The sequence below is a fragment of the Notamacropus eugenii genome, chromosome 1 (assembly GCF_028372415.1).
Source record: "Notamacropus eugenii isolate mMacEug1 chromosome 1, mMacEug1.pri_v2, whole genome shotgun sequence".
NCBI lineage: Eukaryota > Metazoa > Chordata > Mammalia > Diprotodontia > Macropodidae > Notamacropus > Notamacropus eugenii.
In genome coordinates this window covers 727542472-727563155 of record NC_092872.1, presented here as the reverse complement: position 1 = coordinate 727563155, position 20684 = coordinate 727542472, and the positions used below count along the sequence as shown (strand labels likewise).

The 20684-nt window shown below is 41.5% G+C and overlaps 1 protein-coding gene across 1 annotated transcript in view; it reads left to right on the top strand.

Annotated features, from left to right (window-relative positions):
* Positions 1–20684, top strand: part of KCMF1 (potassium channel modulatory factor 1) — a 116719-nt gene that overhangs the window by 79085 nt on the left and 16950 nt on the right. Inside the window, exon 3 of the mRNA XM_072637639.1 lies at positions 8000–8139. Within this exon, the coding sequence (XP_072493740.1) occupies positions 8000–8139 (140 nt within the window). The remainder of the gene's footprint in view (positions 1–7999; positions 8140–20684) is intronic.

Genomic DNA, 20684 nt, shown 5'->3' with positions numbered 1-20684 from the left:
AGTGGATTAGAGACGACTTTTGCTGTGAGGCTGAGAGAGAGAATGATGCCTGTAGAAGAGGGTCGGATTAAATGAGCATCGTATTAAGGCTGGGGGACACCTGATTGCTTTGAAGATTAGAGGAGTGTGGGGTCAGTCTGCCAGAAGAGCCAGGAATGGGTCCATGGAGAGGTCTGACTCTTCATGCACACACCGGAATAAAGAGACAGAGGAGGTTAGAAGGTTTTAAGATGTAGAGTAGGGAAGAAGAGGGAGATCCAGGCTTCTTTGTTCACTAAAGTTGGGGTTCAAGGTGTTCTTTTGAAAGAGTGAGGTTATGAGAGGTTGTCAGAGACTTGAGGAGAGAAGTTTGGAATGACCTCTAGGGAGTGAGAAAATCAGTTGGACCAGAACAAGAAAGGATTGCCCAGGTGGAATGAGATTCGAGGTCAGGCAGTGGGATTGCACTTCTGGCCCCTTTAGCTTACACACATAGGAGCAGAGGAGACAGATGGCAGGAGGACCATCTTGACAACCAGAGTTAGAGCTGTCAGGAGGTGAACCATGATAAGATAGAGACAAAGGATTTGAAAATAGAGGCTGGAGTAACATTGAACTGGTCAAGATGGGCAAGAGAGTCAAGTTAACCAATGTGCAGAGGTCATGATCTACCTGTCTATCTAGTTCTACAGATACAGATGCAGGCAGAGATATAAATGTGCTCCCATTCCCAGTACAGCCCTCGGAGCCTTCTTGGATGCCAGTGCCCATGGACCTTCTGTAGGTGCTGTAGCTAAGTTACCAAAGGTTCAGAAAACAAAGTTCTGGCCATCTAGTATAGGAAGTTCTCAACAAAGAGCTCCTAGAGTAGAGTTGGAGTGGATGAGGTGGCGTTAGAGACAGAGACTTCCCAGACATTTGGAAGTCATGAAAAAATACTTGGAGAGAAAAATTATGCTGGGGGTGGGGATTAAAATATAGATAATGCTTCTGAAATACCCATCATACATATAGTAACATTATTAGTTTAAGAACACAAAACTACATTGTGTATAACTTGATTTGCTCCCAAAGTGATCATTTAAAAGTTTAAGAATGTAGTTTATTTAGGCAATAATATCAAATATACTAATTAATATTAATTTTAGATGTTTTTAATTTTTATTACAAATGGAGTTGTAAGCCACCAAATTTTAAAGTGTCCAGCATTTCTTAATTTCCACTTTGTAAGAAACAGAAGAAAATTTCTTTTCATGTGAAAATACCATTACCCTCTTGGGCAAGAAATCTGAAAGATAATTTGCTCCCCTATTTATGAGAGGGTTCATGTGGACTTCGTCAGAATCACACCTGAAAGCAGATCTCTGTAAGGTGAAATCCTGGCTGCATACGGCCTGTTACTTCATGTCTGTGAAAACTCTGGCAAGAGCCACAAAGTGGGTGTGTGAGTGAGACTGCTGAAAAATGGAGCATCCATTTTTGTTGGGCAACATCAAATCCAACAAAAATGGGGAACCACCTGCCTCTACTATACTTTTCATGTGGAGGACCATCTAAATAAATATCTAGTCTGTCCCTACTGTAGAGTTTTTAGAAATGTTTGGTGGGTAAATATAGACCTAACAATCAAAACATAAACCTTCTTAAAACATTGTAGTTATCCTTCTAAAAACCATCCCCTCACACGCATTTAGGGGAGAGAGTAGAACCCTCCAAAAATTGCCAAAGACTTTTATTGCACATTTCTTCAGGTTTTGGCCAGCCTACACACTGAGATACGCAGTAATATGAGAACATATGACTGAACAAAATAACTCGATGTTACCTTTGTAACTTGAAAACAATCACTTTTCATTTCTGGAATTCTTGCCCTTCTCTCTTCAATTGACTGTTCTAACACTCTTGGATTTGCCTATATACTTAAATGTATTTACATGTAGTTTCATATTTTCCAGCTACCATCTCCATTCTTAAAATTCTCTAATTTTTTTGTATTAAAAAAACTCATAACATATTCGTTACTAGAGCAAAAGTCCAAGGTTGAATTTCTGTAGCAACTGTAATATGCCAGGCCTGAATCAGGCTGCTTCAGTAGTTCAGGTTTGGCTTGGAAAGGTATGAGACACTCATAGACCAACAATTAATAAAAAGAAGTTTACTTAGCCATTACATGGAAAGGATATTCAGGAAGGATTCTGTATGCATTTGCCTTGGTAGGGCTGTGTGTGTCCCCACTTCTTCTGCTCTGGCTTTTGTACTTAGGTCAGTAGGAAGTTATGTCCATGGTTCTAGCTATCCTTAATCCCTTTTCAGGAAAAATTAGCCTACTCAGCATGCAAGTTGAGTTACTCCTAGGATACATGACCAAGCTGGAATTACACTACCCTTCTAGATGTGGTACAGGAGACATTTTTTAGGTTCAGGAGATAAACTAATCTGTATTCATATAGCCAGTACATTTGAATGGATAAAATAGTATTAGGATCCTCAGGAAAGAGATTTGTGTTTTAAGAAGTTGGTTTGTACTGCACACCTTTAACTTGAAGGAGTAACTCAAATACTGGACATGTGAGTACCAAGGAAGTTGATATAAAAGAAATATTCAACTAGGCTTTGTTGAATATGTTTTATATGCTAGCCATAATAGTTCTGTGCAAAAGAACTTTAATTTTTGCAGTTTAAGACACTTTGCCTCCCCTTAAGGAACAAACTGTCTCATGACTTGAGTATTTCAATAATAAATCTGTGATCTCCTCCATGTGAGTCCTCTTAAGTCCACCAGCACTGAAGCCTCAACTCCTATGTGACTTTGTCTATTGTGTTCTTACAGTAGATCTGCCTAGGGCATTGGAGGGCTTCCTCTAGCTCTTTACTGTCTTGTGAACACCACATTCTGCTCTCTGTCTTTCATCAGTACTTGATACATGGCCAGCCTGTCCTTTCCCAGCCACACACGTTTTGATGTCTTTTGAGCCTGTCTTTTCATTATTATTTAGGTCATAGTGATGAGGCTTTTATTAGGCACCAACTGTGTGCCAGGCACTTTGCTAAGCACTAGGAATTCAAAGGCAAAACAACAGTCCTTGGCCTCCAAAAGCTTCTGCCAAACCAAGGATTTGACAGCTCAGTCCTGGAGAGTTTATGGGATAGTCAGGAGTTCACTTTAGGAGAATTACTTTGGTAGTTGAGGGATATAGACATTGGAGGTAGGAGAGGCTTGTGGCAAGGAAGCAGACCAGAACACTCTTGCCATTTTAATAGTAGCAGGGGCCAGGGTGGTAACTGTGTTAGCAGAGAGAAGGGATGTGAAGGCAGGAAGGATACAACTTACCGCCACAATGGATATGTGAGGTGCATGTAAGGGAGGACCTGAAGGTGACCCCGAGGCTTCCAGCCTTTGTGATTAGGAGGTTGGTGGAGTCCTAGAGACAGCATGCAAATGAGCTATGGACCTGCCAGACACAGGAAGAGCAAATGGAAAGTAAGCTTAGGGGGCTAGTATTAACAGTGGGAGGGACTGGGAAAGACCTACAGAGCTGTATTTTTAAAAAATTAATAAGCATTTATTATCTCTCCCCTTTTCCCTTCCCCATGTAGTAGGGGAAAACTCTTGTAACAAATAAACTTAGTCAAACAGAACAAATCCATACATTTTCTAACTCCAAAAAATATGCCTCCATCTGCACCTTGAGTCCGCTCCCTCTTAGGAAGTGGGTAGCATTTTTCACCCTGGGTCCCCTGGAATCCTGGTTTCTCATTGCATTCATCAGAGTTCTTAAATCTTTAAAAATTGTTTGTCTTTGCAGTTATTCTTCTGGTTCTGATATGAGCTGAGCCTTCAGGGCAGCCAAGGAAGCTTGGAGGTAGAGGTGAGGGGGGAGAGTGTTCCAGCCCTATTCTTTAGGTAAACCACCTTGGCAGCTAAGTGGAGGATGGATTGGATTAGAGTTTGGTGAGACCAGAGGCAGAGTCCAGTTTGGGGACTATTTGTAATAGTATAGACACAAGGTGTTGAGGACCTCGCCACCAGCATGGTGGCTGTGTGAGTGGAGAGAAGGAGGATGTGTATGAGAGGCATTTTGATGGTAAAAATAACAAGATGGGGGCAACTAGGTGGTGCAGTGAGTAGAGCACTGGTCCTGGAGTCAGGAGGACCTGAGTTTAAATTTGACCTCAGACACTTGAGACACTTACTAGCTGTATAACCTTGGGCAAGTCATTTAACCCCAATTACCTTGCCTTCCTCCCTCCACAGAAAAAAGAAAACAAGATGAGGGATGAGTGAGAGGGAATATTGGGGTATTTGTAATGGGAGAATGTCAGTGTGAAATGATGGGCTTTTGCAGTAACAAGTAACTTGGAATCATAGAAAACACTGTGGTGTAGCCCAAATGCACGTTCTCATCTAGGAAATGTTCAGTTATATCCCAAGGAGAAAGTGACATTAAAGAGATAAGGATGGAATACCAGGAAGAAGTACAGCTGAACTCCTCCCCTCCCACACATGCTAGAAAATGCACTAGATAGTGTCCTGAGCAGGAAATCCAAGGGTAAAAAACCACAATGACATTCCTAGCCAAGGGCAGCATAAGATGATAGAGAGGCCTGGGACAGGTTCTAGGCAGAGACATGCCCATGGATTTTCCCAGCACATAGGAACTGAAAGAGGCCTGAGATTGCATCAGGACCCAGAGAGGGAGATGCTGAGCTTGTGGAAGCTGTGGGGACAGGTGCCACCTGGCAGCTCTGTCCTTCATTACCCAGTTCTGGGTCACAGATCTAGGACAGACTGGGGGGTGGGGGGTGGCTTTGTCTAGCCATGGCATTCCAGGATGAGGAGCAGTAGGGGACCTTAGGCTGTGTACTAAGCAAGGAGCAAGTTCAGAAGCAAATGGCAGCTCCATGATTCTGACCCCAGGAGTTCAGCACAATCTGAAGCCTTCAGCAGAATAACCAGAGTAAAACTCCCAGACCAAAGGAGAGCCTGCAGTTCTGTCATTCTGAACCAGCTGCCTGATAGCAGCTGAGTCTAGCAGCAGTCTGCTGGAACTTCCAACCAGGGCTGAGCCAGCAGGGCTGTTAGGCAGACCCAAACCTACATCAGACCCAGTGGGGAGCAATCAGATTGCCTGTGGGATCCAACTACTCTGAAAACGCTGAAAGCTCACTGGTGTACAGCCCGAGCTGGCAGCAACAGTCCTGACTTCCTTTAGGTTTCAGCTAAAATCCCACCTTCTCCAAGAAGCCTTTCCTGATTCCCTGTTAGTGCCTTCTCTCTGCTGATTATCTACAATTTATCCTTTACATGTCTTATTTTCTCCTTGACAGCAGGGACTAGATTTTCCTTTCCTTGAATCTCTAGTATTTAGCACAGTGCCTAGCATGTTGTAGGTGCTTAATGTATATTGACAACAACATAGTCCCTGCTGCTGCAAAACACAAAATACGATGATCTGGAGTAGACCGCAGCAGGTGGAAGACCCTTTGGACAGAATGGCAGTATTTAGGACTTCATCATGCCTTCATGGTGGTAATCATGACAGCCTCATCCTGGAATTCATACCCCAGGAGCACCCTCAGCCCCTTCTACCGTTCCCACTCCCATTGAACGACTCTTTCCAGAATTTTCATTTAAGGAGGGTACCCAGGACTATCTGAATTTAAATCTAGCCTCAGACATTATTAACTGTGTGACCCTAGGCAAGTCACTGAACCTCTGTTTGCTTTAATCCATTGGAGAACCCACTCCATATCTTTGTCATGAAAACCCCATGGACTAGATGGTGGAGAACAGAAGGGCCTGGCATACTGTGGTCCACAATATCACCAAGAATCAGAAACAACTGAACACCACCACCATCCAGGCTTAATAAGCATTTAGTAAAATGCTGGTTGATTTGTCAGCACTTTCATCTTACCATCTGGTTATACAAAGTCTTGTTTTCCTCCCTATGTGTTCCCTACTGGACTACTAGACTATAAAGTTTTTTAAGGTCTAGGAAAGATCTTATACTTCTCATCTGTCCAGTATTGGACATAATAAATGCTTGTTGATTGAGCAAATAATTTTGAATTTAAAAAACTTTAATATCCATTTAAATTATCGCTATTTTAAAATTTTAATCACTGTTCCCACCATGGAAATTTTGCTAATGAAATGGATGTGAGATTACTATTTCATCAGAATAAAATGAAGTGTACTGCCATTTATTAAATTGACCACAAAAGCAATTGTATCTTCCCACATTTGGTTAACTATATCTTGTACTATTAGTGGATAGTTCTTTACCATGAAAACTCTCCGTTTGTACTGCTTATGTTTAATTATGTCTGATACTATTTTGATTTAGGGATAGTAGGGATACTAGATGTTCAGAGTTTTCTATGAAGCAGTTAGACTTGCTGTCTCAGCTCTCATCACTTAACCAGCTCCATTCTTTACACCGAGTTCTTTTTTTTTCCTCCTTATCCTCTCAGACATAATTTTGTAAGGACTGGTCCAAACAGCACTTCCTGTACAAAGGAACCAGGACAAAATGACTTTTATCCCAAGGTCTTTGGGTCTAATTCAAAATAGTGAAGTCACTTGTTCTGGTATTTTCCCTTAAGCAGCTGTATATTAACAATTCTATATTAACTACTAGGATCACAGGACAATATTGTGGTGAAAAGGTAAAAATAACTACCAATGTCGTGTGCTTGAGGTTTTTAGTGTATGAGGTATTTGTTGAGTATTGGCCTCATAGGAGCGTGGGTTGTTTATTTTTTGGAAATTTCAATCATCTGCACTTCCACGTGCGGAAGCAAACTAAGCCCTTCTCCCGTTTTGAAGCTAGTCATTACAAAGTAATATTAGGACAATACTTTGGTCCCACCTGAGTGAGAAACTCTTATTTGTCTTAAATAACAATTCCAAAAAAGATGGGCCTAGTCAGTTAGCCTGAAGGGCTCATCCCTTCAGTGATTTCAGTATGGATCCAACTAAGAGAAGGAAGAAGGTTATAGAAGTATCTCTTGAGGTCACCTTTGATAAAATTAAAAGAAAAATCCTTAGAGGGAATGATCAAAGAGGGATTGAATATCTTAGGAAAATTATTCTTTAGGGAACAGCTACATTTTAAGTGATTGTTAAACTATTGAGGCAGCTAGGTGACGCCATGTGCAAAACTATGGGCCTGGAGTTGAATGTGACCTCTGACACTAGCTGTGTGACTCTGGGCAAGTCACTTGGCTTGTTTGCTTCAATTTCCTCAGCTGTACAATAGGGATAAGAGCAACAGCACTTAGAGGAGTTTTGTGAGGATCAGATGCCATAATAATTGCAAAGTGTTGAGCACAATGATTGGCAAGTCGTAGGGATCATATATGTGCGTGTGTGCATGCATGCGTGTGTGTGTGCGTGTATGTGTGTGCGTGCGTGTGTGTGTACATGTGTGTACGTGTGTGTGTATGCTTGTTCCCTCCTTACTGATTTTATGTATTTTATACATGTAAAAACATTATTATTCAAAAGGGGTCCATAGGCTTCACCAGAACTCCTGTTCAGGACAGAGATATTTAGAATTGTAATCAATTAATAAGTTGTATTTAGCAGGCTTGTGCCCAAAATATTTTTCTTCCACACACAAGACCATAGATTTGGAGCTAACAGGGATCTTTGAAGTAGTCTAGTCCAGCCTCCTCGTTTTACAGTTGAGGAAACTGAGGTCAAAGGGAGAAATAGAAATATTGCTTTTCCTTAAATGGAAGAGATACATATGAAGTGAGACTTTAGGTCCATTTAGGATCTGTTGTAGTGATAGCAAAGAGTTCTTGATAAGCAAGATAACCAGATATAGGCAATGTTAGGGGTGGGAATACTGAAGAAGGAATGAAGAGGCTTAACCATAATGAGCTAGGGTTAGGTGTAGACAGTGGAAACAGCTTTTTTCCCTGACATTCCACTACATAAGCAGTTTTCCTGTTTTAAAATTAATTTTTAGTTACTATTTTTTGGTGACATTCAACCATATTTTTTCAGATTTGTACTATGGTGGAGAAGCTTTCTCAGTAGAGCAGCCGCAGTCTTTTACTTGTCCCTATTGTGGAAAAATGGGTTATACGGAGACATCTCTTCAAGAACATGTTACTTCTGAACACGCAGAAACATCAACAGAAGTGGTAAGCAGAAGCAATGTTGTGTGGAAGTAATGTTCATGTGTATATGACTTGTGTTGGAAGCCGTCTTCCTTAGTGCAAGAGAACGCTCTCTCAGCACTCGTGTCAGAAGTTCTGCTCTTGTTCATCACACAGTAAATTGTCTTTCTTTTAAATGTATCTGAAGGCAGCATGTTTTTCTGTTGCCAATTCATGTTAAATGTTACAATTTTCTGAAAAACCAAGGAGTTTAGTCATTGAATATTGGATCCGCCTAAAAGTACTGTTGTACTTGAGTTCTGTTTGTTAAGCTGATAAATTAAGCCACCTGTTTGAGCAATTTTTGTTATGAAAAATAAATTTCACCCAAAAAATTTTAAATCTGTTTCAAAATGATAACCAACGCAAAGCTAAAAGTAGCAGACTGTTCTGCCTTATAGTTCCAGCATATTCCTGACCTTATTCTGTTTTCCTAAGGCCTGGACCACTTGCTTCCAAAGATCATTAAAGAAATTTGAGAACAGTAGTGCCTGAAAAGGCTTATTTGTTCTTGCTAATAAATCTTTGTCTTTCAGTTTTAGTATGAATGAGATCTCCCTGTTTAGCTCTTTCTCCTTATTCTGTGTTCTAACTCATACATCTTTGCTGTGTTTTCCTTTTCCAGGGTGTATTTCTGTGTCTCCCTGCAGAACTCCAGGGTATCTTTGTTCTAGCCTGCATCTCTTTGGGACATTCTCCAGTGGGGTTGGCATGGGTGGAGGATATCCTGTCTGTGCACATGCCTGAGCAGGCATTGAGTGGTAGAGATAGAATCCGGCAAAACGTGCTCTTCTTCTCAGCCCCCCTGGCCCCCACCCCCAAAGGAGTCTGAGTCATTACTAGTGAATATTTGCCTACAGCCTCACCATGACACCTACCATAGTTTACACAGGCAGCAAGAAGTTCTGATTTCATCTGATACTTAAAGATATTAAATAGATGTATAGCCCATTTCAATCATCTCTTGCTCTACTCTGCTCATCGATGTCTGTTGTTTCTTTCAGGACCCCAGCTTCAGACTAACTTCAGTTAACCTTAACTCACACTTGTCACTTCTTTAGCACAGAAACATGTTTTCTGCTTGCACTGGTTTATATTTTCTCATTGTTTCTCTGTATATGTCCTGTCTCCTTGCCCAGACTGGCAATTGCTTTTATTCCACTGGAACCTTAGGCTTCTTTCTATTCTCCTGCATGGCTTTAGCATGGGTTACTTTACAGCAGGAACCTTCCTTCTTGTGGATCCTTCTTGCTTTTGTGCACAGAGCTGGATGGACACATGAAGAAACCTGCGTTGGTCAAGAACATATAAGCCAAACTTAAGAGTGAAAAGGCTGAAGGGAAACTGTGAGACCAGAGATGGCACTTACCTAGGCAGCCCTGGTGATGGAGAGCAACAAGATGCTAGGCTTGGAGTCAGTTGCCCTTGGTTCAAATTCTAACTTTGCTGCTTCTTACCTGTGAACTTTGGGCAAGGCACTTAACTCTCCATGTCTACTTTTCCTTATTTAAAAAAAGGAGGGAGTTGCCTCTGTGATCCCTTCCAGCTATATCTGTGAGCCTGTGAGTACTCAAAGGGAGAAGAGGATGTGAGAAGTATAGAAGCTGACATCTCTGCAATGCCACATACACAGAATCATGATCAAGTGAATTTAGAATTTTAAGAAGATGTATATGAGCTCCTAATCCTTCAGGTCCAGTTCAGTAGATCTATATTAATCATGTATTGTATGCAAGACCCTATGCTAGGTATAACTGAGATGTAGGAATACAAGACTAGATTGTTAATGAGAACAGTCCCTTGGGAAAGCAAGTGTCCTGGGGAGAGGAAGACCCAGCTCTGAGCCATCGTAGATACTTAGCCAGACGTGGGACAGTATGCAAATCAGTTTGGTTTTTTGGAACCTTAATTTCCTCCTCCAGGAAATAGGAATATCAGGAACTCATAGGTTTGTTTCAAGGTAAACTTTGAACTAATGTGCAAATATCAGCTGCTATTTTTATTCAAAAGAAATAAATCTCATGGAAAGAGACAGACTTAAAACATCTCTCTGAAAATCTGTCAGCCTTAAGCTAGGAGCACAGTGGGAACATTTGGATGAAGGTGAGAGGAAGGAAGCAGTGCCTGTATGGCAGTGGGCAAGACTTTCAGGAGCCTCAGGGACTAGTGTGACCATCAGCCAGGCAACAATAATAAAAATAGCCAGCATTTCTGGCACCAGTTCTATGCTCAGGCACCTTGTAAGCACTTCACAAGCATTATCTCATTTGATCTTCACAGCAACACTATGCTATCATCATCCCCATTTTACAGACAAGGAAACTGAGGCAGAGGTTAAGTATCATGTGAAGGGTCACACAGCTAGGACTATCTGTAGCCAGGTTTGAATTCAAGTTATGCTGACTTTAGGCCCAGTGCTCTATCCATTGTGCCATCCAGCTGCTTCAACCATTTATAAAGTGCCCACTGTATGCTCGGCACCATGCTTAGCACTGGAATCAGGAATATACAAAGATTAGAGCAAGGAGAGAAGAAAAAAATCCCTTTTTTTTTGTTTTGTTTTCACTCACCTCCTTCCACTGTGACCCCTGAGGTTGAGTGTGACCTCCTTGGAATAAATTAATCTTTGCCTCAAATTATACATGAGCCTGTGTATGTAATATGTGCGTCCATTCTCCTTTGGTTTGGTAGTGAATCCCTCGCTGTTTGTATAAAGAACGGCTTGTTGAAAGAAAAAGGACAAGCAAATACTTGGGCTTATTGAACCCCCTTTGCCATTCCTGTACCTTGTGCTACATGAGGGTCTCCAGATGGTTGCATTTGTAGAAACCTGTTCTGCCACACATTTTGTTGGCTGTCTCAGCTGTCCTTTGTTGACCAATGGCAGTTTGCTTCTACTCCACAGAAGACTGGGCTTTTTTTTCTTCCTACCATGCTTGGCATTTAGTAGACAGTTCAGTGCTTGTGGCATGGTTGGCATGTTGGCATAGATTGCCTTTGTTCCTTTCCAGAAAGAGATAGCTCAGTAACATATAGATACACTTGGCACAGACCATAATTGACACGCACACTGAGTTGGTCAGGGGCATCTAAGGAGGTTAAGAGAGTTTGTGTTGGAATCATTTTCATTTTTATCCTGTAAATAAAGACAATTCTAGATTTATTTGTATCCTGTTTCTACCAATTAGATACTGTTTTTTAAAAGGAGAAAGGAATGGATTATCAACTTTGACTTTCTCCCCTTTTAGCATAGAACCATTAAATCTAAGGTCTTAAAAACTTTTTTGTCTCAAGCATTTCCTTCTGTTAGAAGAGGTGATGGCTTCTGTGGGCCACAGCTTCTGCAAATCTTCGTTTGGATAATCCAGTTTTTCTCTGTAATTCTGAAGTTCCTCGGTACGCACACTGTTTACCTTGCAATTCGCTATCCGTACTGTCAATCAGGGAAAGAAAAAATGGAGACTGAACGAGCAGCCGAAAATATTACTTTGGTTTTTACTAACAATGTATCTCTTGTTGAGGAAAGCAAATTGATAATATTTTTGTGCTTGTGAGCTAACAGCATACTTTAAATACACCAGATTCAGGAGTTGGACAATACCATTGCCAGGGGCAAGCCCATTTTTTTCCTGGCTATTCAACTTTATGCAGCTGGGAAGATTGTGGAGAAAGAAGGCAGGAAGGCCTGGTTCTCGTGGACAAGATATGTTCATTGAAATGGGAGCCCCCTTTTGATGATTAGCCTAAGGCAAATAACAGTCTTGCTGGGTTAATTTAGTTAACCTTAATTTCCTTCATTTTACTAGGCTTGACTGTAGCATTTGATCTCGCACCTTAGTCATCTTCTTCAGAAACCACTTTTCCCACCCTTAGTATTCTCACCAAGCATTTATTAAGTGAGAGCATAGGGTCTGCCAGCACTGTGGGAAAGCCTGTACATACAAGTACAGATAAGCATGACCTCAAAGAGCATTTGGTTTGTATTTGTGACCCCATTCTGTTCTATTATTGTTCTAGGATGTAATTTTGCATATTTGATTTGTGGGACTGCTAATTTATATTGCTGCATTCCCTGTACTAGACTGGAAGCAAGATGAGCTTATTCTCAGGTACTATATCCAGTTTATCTAGCGTGCTGCATTTGGATTTGGAGTCAGTCACCAGGCATTTCTTCAGAATTATTGCTGTCCTGCAGACACTGTGCTGAGCCAGGCCTGCAAATAAGGCACAGAAAGACATATTAGCTATGAGACCCTGGTGAAATCATTTTACCCTCTCTACAGCCTTTTCCTTTTCTTCTTCTCTAAAGTAGCATGGTCCTAGCAAGAGTGAGTGGCATTTCTCTAACACCTCAGTGTTTGAAAAGTGCCTGCAGACACTATCTTGTGTAGGTGTCCCATCAACCCTGTGGTTGCCATAGGGGTTACTCGCCCCATTTTACAGATGAGAAAGCTGTGACTCAGAGGACTGACTCCATAGCTAGGACATGGCAGAGATGGGATTCAGATCCCACTTGTCTCTTCTGACTTCCAGGCCAGCACTTTCTCTGCCTCCCTGTGAAACCTGCCTCACCAGGTTGGTGAGAGGCTCAGATAAAAAAATTGTAGCTCAAATACGTTAGAAACTTTAAAGCGCTCTCCAAATAGCAATGTTGATTAGTTTCCACTTTCCTAGCTCCTCATCCAGAGTTCTGAAGGGTAATGTCCATGAATAATTACTATTGCTGCTGCTTCTAATGTGTTAGATTTGTTTTCTCCAGAATGATGATGATCCCAACTGAGAACAGCAGCTCTGAAAAGATGTGAGTTTAAAAAGTAGTAGCAAGAACTAGATCTAGTCTCTTCCTTCCTTTCACTTGATTTTTCTTTGGGTGGATGGTTTCCGGTTTGCCAGGCCAAATTTGGGGTTAGCATAGGTCAGTGCCCAGACACTAATTTCAAGAAAACCATATGGAAACAGCTTCTATGCCTTGTCCTCATGAAGGAAATATTTGGAAGAATTAAGGTTGTGTGGCAGGAGATCCCAGGCAGGGAACGGAAGGTAAAGAAGAATAGGCTGTCCAGTGTGTGGAAGCCCCCAGAAAGAATCCAAGATTGTGGTATGAACAAGAGAGTTATGGGGATCTTTTATGGAAAATACACTTCCCTGGCATACTGTTCATCATTTTCATCCTGAGGTAAGGGAAATTATCGCCTGAAGGGAATTCTGTTAACACCAGTTCTTATTTGAATACTTTCAAAAGGGTAGTGTTTTTATGGGGAACATAGGTTAAAAAATAGTAGGCAACAAGAGATGGTAAAAATCATTAGTAGATTTGGAAGCCAGGTCTCATCTGAATTTCTCACTTTCAAACTCTGGAAGAGTTGCCGTTGGGTCATATTTGATTGCCCCTTATCAGAGTGCTATATATTTTATCTCATTTGTTACTTATAACAGTCCTGTGAGGTGAGTATTAGACACTATAAGTTTCTTTGTTTGTTTACAGATGAGGAAACTGGAAGTAAAGGAGGCAAGGGGGCCTGGCCATGGCTCCATGGCTAGGAAGACACACACACTTAGACCAGTCTCCAGAGTGTGGCTCCCATACCTTAATTTGGAGATCGTAGTACTGTAATAAAATAGGGTAGGTTTTAGTTGTCAGCACTGTTTCTGATTCTTTTAGATCTCACTCCTTCATGTAGCCTAATGAATGCTTAATTACTTCTCCCAAACCATGAAAATTGAAAGAATAATGATAATAAGAAGATTATAGCCATTTAGCTCAGTGCTTATCTTCAGTCTGAGAGGGGAGCATGGAGTGAAAAGCAGTAGGCAGATTTAGGAAGCTAACCAACTTCCTTCCCATCTTGTTATGAGTCAGTATTGCACATAGTGGCTTCATTTTTTTGTTTGAAATTTGAATTCCCAGAACACCAGACACACCCAAATTTCAGTTGTAAGTCTGAAACAGGACTCAAAGTCAAAACGGAATTATTTGGGGGTTTCTTTGATAGTATAGGAGATGTAGGAAAGCATAAACTATCTTGCTATATGAATGGAACTTTAAGATATTCTAAGGCCACTTAGAGAAAGAAATGAGGATTCCAGAAGTGTTGTTGAGCTGGTAGTAGCAATGGTTGGTTGGTTGGATGGTTGGTTATTGTCTTTCATTCTCAGAGAAGACCAAAATGACATCACTGTGCTAGAAACAAGTTACGGTGTGTCCAGCTGCGGCCAATCAGCTAATTTGAGCTTAGAATGCTTTACCACAAGTCAGGCACCAATAGTCCATATGAACATTTGGGCTGGACTCTAAATTTGTGCATCTCACTTCCCACGTGCCAGGTACTGTGCTGAGCATTTTACAAATGTCTCATTTGGTCCTTATACCCAATCTGGGAGAGAGGTCCTGGAGTTGATAGATGGAACTGAAGAGAAAAATGAATCAGAAAACTTGCACTATTGGCAATAAGAGACATATAAACATGCACTAATTAGATGAAAAATAGGATTTTAATCCAGAGTAAGGTGACTGACACCTCGTTTTGCTCAGGCATAGCTTTAGCTCTGATGACCTGAAACCAGTAAATTATCCAGGCAAACCTCTACACTGACGCAAAAGGCTTTGGTATGATGGCTCAGAGTGTAGACGGCAGGGTGGGCAAGGCTGCAGGAAGGGGACCCTGTTGGATGGCCCGCAGCTGAGCGACTTATATAACCCTGAACACAGTTTACTGATGAAAGTTACAGTCAGCTTTGTGGGGCTATTCAGAACAAAAGCACTTGAATTTTCTAGTATTCATTCATAGGCTCTCCAGCCTGCAGCTTTTTAACTACAGCTTTTGACTCCAGCACTTGTCACAGGGCCTGACGTATAGTCTCTGCCTAATAAATGCTACTTGATTGCTTCCTTGACTAAGACTAGGAGTCTCAAGATCAGAAAATGTGGCTTCTGGTCCCAGTTTGTCACTAACTCTGAAAGATGTTGGGCAAGTGCTTCTGGGTCTCTGGACATTTGTTTCCCCTTTTGTAAAATGAAAGTGGGTTATATTAGATCTTGGTTTTATAAAGGAATAGTTATATTATTCACAGCTGTTGATTAAGGAAGTACATAATGGCAAACGAATTTACGTTTTAGGAATCACAGAAGCAGTAAGACAGTCTTCAGAAGATAGATTTTGCCTATTGTGATACAGAGCCACATGATGAGATGGACCCCTTACGTTGACTCTGCAATGTCCCATTGAATAGATGATCTCAAAGGTTCTTTGTAGCTCTAAATTTGTAAGTGTTTCATTCAGGGACAAGGGCCATACGTGCTTCCCATTTAAAGTTCCAAAGTATTGAGTACAGTGCTCACATAACGGGATCCATGAAATGCTTGTTGAAGTAAATTTGTGGCAAATCACTTAACTTTTTTAGGCCTCAGTTTCCTCATCTGTAAAATGAGGGAGTTAGATGTGATGACATCTGAGGGCCCTTCTAACTCTAGATGTATGGTCCTATGAGCTTAAAGAACTTTATGTATAAGCATTAGCAGATAACCTTAAACTAAATAAAATGCTTCGGCTGTACAACAGATCTGGATTTTCCATTCTCTGAGTTCAATTCAACAGGAATTTTCTGAGCACCTCCTTTGTATAGCAATGTGCCAGGGGCTAAAGGAGGAAAGTAAAAATAAATTTTAATAGGTTTTCAGCTCATAAGGAGTTTAGCATGCTGTGGAGAGAAAACTAAAATGGATGGTGTAGCGAGCTATCAAAACAAGGCTATTCAGTTAAGGAATTCTGTGGCATGGAGATATCTTCATGGACATGAATAGTCAGGAGACTTTGCATGGGAAGGTGGGACCTGGGGTGGGCCTTGAAGCCCAGTAGGCTTTGACTGATTGGAAAGGAGTAGCAAGGGTAATGATGAAAGGCATGAAGGTGGAAATGGCACCTTGATAGACCAGTGAAATTAAACTATTACATGAGTTTGTATTGAATTTTATAAAATTGGAGAGGGGGAGGTCAGTTTAATCAAGGAGGAGGTAGAGCTATGAATAAACTATGGAGCATCCTTATGGATGGGGAGTCACTGGGAATCACACACTTGTATTTTAAATTACAATATATGTGTCTCATTTTATGTAAGGGAAAACTTCTGGGATTAGAGTTGAGGTACCTTGGTTTCCAGCTCACTCTTCTGTACCATGGAAGAATCAGAGATTCTTAGTGTTAGCCCCAGCCTTGGAAATTATTAGACAGGCCATTGTTGCCAGGAGGTAGAGTCATGTCAGACTGGATCAGCCAGACCAAATCATGTCTACAGTGGAGAGAAAGCTTTTCTTTTCCATTGATTAGGGAAGTAACCGATAAGTCCTCTTCACAGCCACCACTCCTCATAGCCTTATGGTGGCTGCCATCGTGAAGCATACACTCGGTGACCACGGACCATCTCTCTTCCTGTCCCTGTCACAACCATTTTAAGAAAAGAATTTATTGCTTTCATCTTCTTAAATTTAAGCTTGACAACAGTCCTTATACAACACATTACATCATTGCGCTTTTATTGTCTTGGAATTTTTTCATCAGAGAGCCTAAGGACAAGTAAAATAGTGAAATAAAATGTACTGTCATTAGAAGTTAAGCTGTATTCATCTTAGAAATAGGTTTATATTTTGTCATGATCTCATGGTTGTGCTTTTTCTTTGACATTCACTAGACAGGATCCTGATGTAGTGCTTACTTCTGGCAGCAAGCCAATCTTTCCCAGAAGCTCTGACTCCTTCACTGCAGGGACTGGCTTTACCCCCATAATTTTGAGTTCTTTTTGCCATACTTAATCAGAACCCTGGGAAGTCTGCCCTACCTCTTCTCCCCATTTAGTACTGGAGTTCAGCACGTGACTGTGGAGAATCACATTCCTTCTCCATCACCACCTGACTTGGTCACTGAACCCAGACACGCAGGAGCTGCTGTCTTCATGTCCTGGCCTCCCTCTTAGCAAATGGGTTGTGGTAGACAGCTGACCTCCCCTCTCTTGGGATGAAGGGAGGCATGGAGCACCACCAAACATGGCCTGTTCCTGCCTGCCATTGCTGTTCTGATCACTGCACTCAGCCTAGCAGTTTCCTCTCATCTTTCCACCCCAGAGGCAAAGCTTGTACATATATGGTCCGAGATCTTATAACTCTCCTACCTCTTGCATTCTGAAATGTTCTTAGAATACACCTGGGAAGAACCTTGTTTCATTTGCTTTGTGGCACGTGCATGTCAACACGACAAAATGCTGACAGTAGTGCCCATTACCATGTTTTGAGGAGTTCTTGGTAGAAATTTTGAAGTGACCTTTGTCAGGAATGTCAAAGGATGAGTAGAGGGCTAGCATGCCAGTCACCAAAGTGGGGCCACAGTGCATGTGCCAATCCACAGCAAGAATCCAGCCAAGGCAACAGTTTATTTATCAGCCTTCTGCTTCTTCCTTTGTTAGGTAGAAACCAACAGAACTGTAGTGATGTTTCTTGATTATAGGTGACCAGATAAGAAGGTGCTGGTGTAGTGTGACTCCCTCTTCTGAAAAGAGATGGGAAACATGAAATCCAAAGTCTCACGATTCAAACAATTCCATGTGCTAATATATATTCATGTCTTTATTGAAAGCAAAGTAATTTAAACCAAACAAATAATTAAGCTTAACAGTAGAAATAAGCCTTAGCTCACCATGATCCCTCTTTCTAGGGATCTCCTTGATCCCAGCCTACTCAGTTGTATGTCTCATGTCTGCTGTACATACTGAGTACTTCTTACTTCTCTGCCTTTGCTCACACTTCCCTAGAATGCCCTGTCTGCATATTTTGAAATCCTGCCTACCTTTCAAGACCCAGCTTACATGCCATCTCCTACATGCAACTGTCATGAAAGGGCTTCACCCTCAAAAATAATCTTTTCTTCCTCTGAACTTAGGTAACACTTTGCACCTCTTTTGTAGTTATTATGTCCTACTTTTCACAATAGCAATTGTATAATATTATGTATTGGCCTGCATATATCAATGGGACATCTAGGTGGTGCAATGGATGGAAAACTGGGCCTGGAATCATGAAGACTTGAGTTCAAATCTGGCCTCAGACACAGAAAATAAAGTCAAAGGACAATTGTATTATTAATATCTACTGATAGTGGCAAATGAATTGATGTTTTATGAATCACAATAGCAGTAAGAAATTATTGAGTCTTCAAAAGGTAGATTCACTTATTTGTTATACAGATTCATTTAATGAGATTGACTCCTTACAGTGACTCAACAGTGTCCCATTGAGCTGATGATCTCAAAGATTCCTTTTTTTTTTTTCCCAAATCTAGCCTCAGATACAGTAAGTAAGATAGTAAAGTTGTGTGACCCTGGGCAAGTCACTTAACCCTATTTGCCTCAGTTCCTCATCTGGAAAATGCGCTGGAGAAAGAAATGGCAAAGCACTTAGTATCTTTGCCAAAAATCATTCCCAGATGGGGTCAGCAAGAATTGGACATGACTGAACAGCAACGGAGTGTGTGTGTGTGTGTGTGTGTGTGTGTGTGCGTGTGTGTGTATGTGCGTGTGTGTGTGTGTATGTGTGTATCTGTCTATCATATCCTTCCTGCTAGATTGTAAATTTGAAGTCAGGGACCATGTCTTAATTATCCTTCTAACAAAGCCCAACACAGTTACCTCACACATAGCAGCATCTTGATAAATGGTGGTTAAATGAATGAATGACTTGAATGAATTGACTTTTCTTTTGTAGACTTAGAGTTGGGAGGAACTTCAGAAGCCATCTAGTCTTCATTTTATAGATGAGGAAACTGAGGCCCTCCAAAGACAGAGTGAAGTGGCCAGGGTCAGTCAAGTGGGCAATGCCAGAGGTGGCATGGAAACCCAGGGCTTCCTGCTTCATTGTTTTTTCACTATACCAAGTTGCCTTTGGTTTGCTTCTGTCATGGTGCTAGGCATTGTATGCAAAATGAGTTAAATAGAAAGAATCACTCCCACCTAGAACATTGTACCAGGGCTTTGCCATGTATTGGATGCTCACTATCATAATGACTTGAATATACAACAAGGTTTTTTGGTTGTTGTTTTTTGTTTCTGGTTTTCTTTTTTAAGAAAGATAAATATTTATGAATCTATTCTTCTCATTCTTCACCTATTAACCCACAGACATGTACTCTCAAGCACTGTTTATGCTTAGAAGCCACTGCTTTTGCACCACCTGGGCCTCTGTATCCCTGGCCTTTAAAACAGCGGCCAAGATGTTAACATAGCACTTCTGAAAACTCCCTGACTCTTGGGCTGTGGTATTCAGCTGCTGCTCTTGGAATGTGCTTCCTTAAGACAACTCACAGATGTTATTTCTAAAGAAGAAGAGAGGGAAGGGACGAGATAGGTGAGAGGAAGATGCCAAGTGTGACCTCTGCTGCTGACCTGGGGTAAAGGAGAACACAGAGGTCAGTTTAGAAGGAGGGGAATAACAGCCATTTTTGAAAATGGATGAGCCTCCCCAAGTGATTTTGCTGATCACAAAGTTGATGGAAATTGTGAAGTTAGGTCAGGTTTTTAGATCAGAATGATAAGGAAGCCGAGACTCCAAACACTTACCTTTTTTTTCTCTGTCAAACCCTGATCACTTGTTATGTCCTTTTCCCTGTGGTAAGCATCGTAGGAGATACAGAGAAGTATGAAACATTCCCTGCCCTCAAGAAACTTGTTATTGCAGTCTAGCTGAGGAGGTGACACTGAGTGCTGGACGGCTGTGAGTCCCAGGGCAGCATGTGATCAGGGCCCAGGTGGAGAGCAGAGCCCACGAGCCCGGGGTTCAAAGGGAAGATTCTATCGTTCTATAGTCGCTGACACTGGCGAGAGTGCTCCCAGGACATGTTAAAGACTTTCCATTAATGAACAAACAAACATCTGTGACTGCTTCCAACCCTGTTTCCCCAGGAGATGGGTTTGAGTGCCTCTTGACAGATATGGGAAGGGAGAGAATATTAATATTTACTGTTCAAATGCACCTCTTTTAGTTTGGAGGGGTTGCTCTGAGCTAATTGCATCGCCGACTTAAAACAATTCCCCAATCAGTAGATTGAAACACTGATCCTCCAAGCCCCTCAGGTCCCACCATTTGTTTTTTTCCTCACTTAAGGAGCACAAACCACAGAAATGTCTTTCTCTGTGTGTCCACTCTCCTGTGCCCCATTCATTCTGTGAGAAGTCCCACCCCAACCCTGCTCCTTCACCACCCAGGGGAACGTGGGCAGGCTATTCACCCTCGCTGGCCGTCAGCTTCCCCATCTGTAAAGTGACTGCATATTCTCTCAAGTCTCTTTCAGGGCTGAATAGGTGATCCTATGATTTTGGTAGTTGAAGGCCATATCACAAAAATAATAGAATTTTGAAGTTCTGAGAGATCTCAGTGGCCTCGTAATCCATCCCATACCTTTAAAAATATGCTCTCTTTATAAAGGGTTCTTAACCCAAGGGGGGAAAATTATGTATTTATTTTTCCTGAGCTCTCACTGAAATTTAGCATT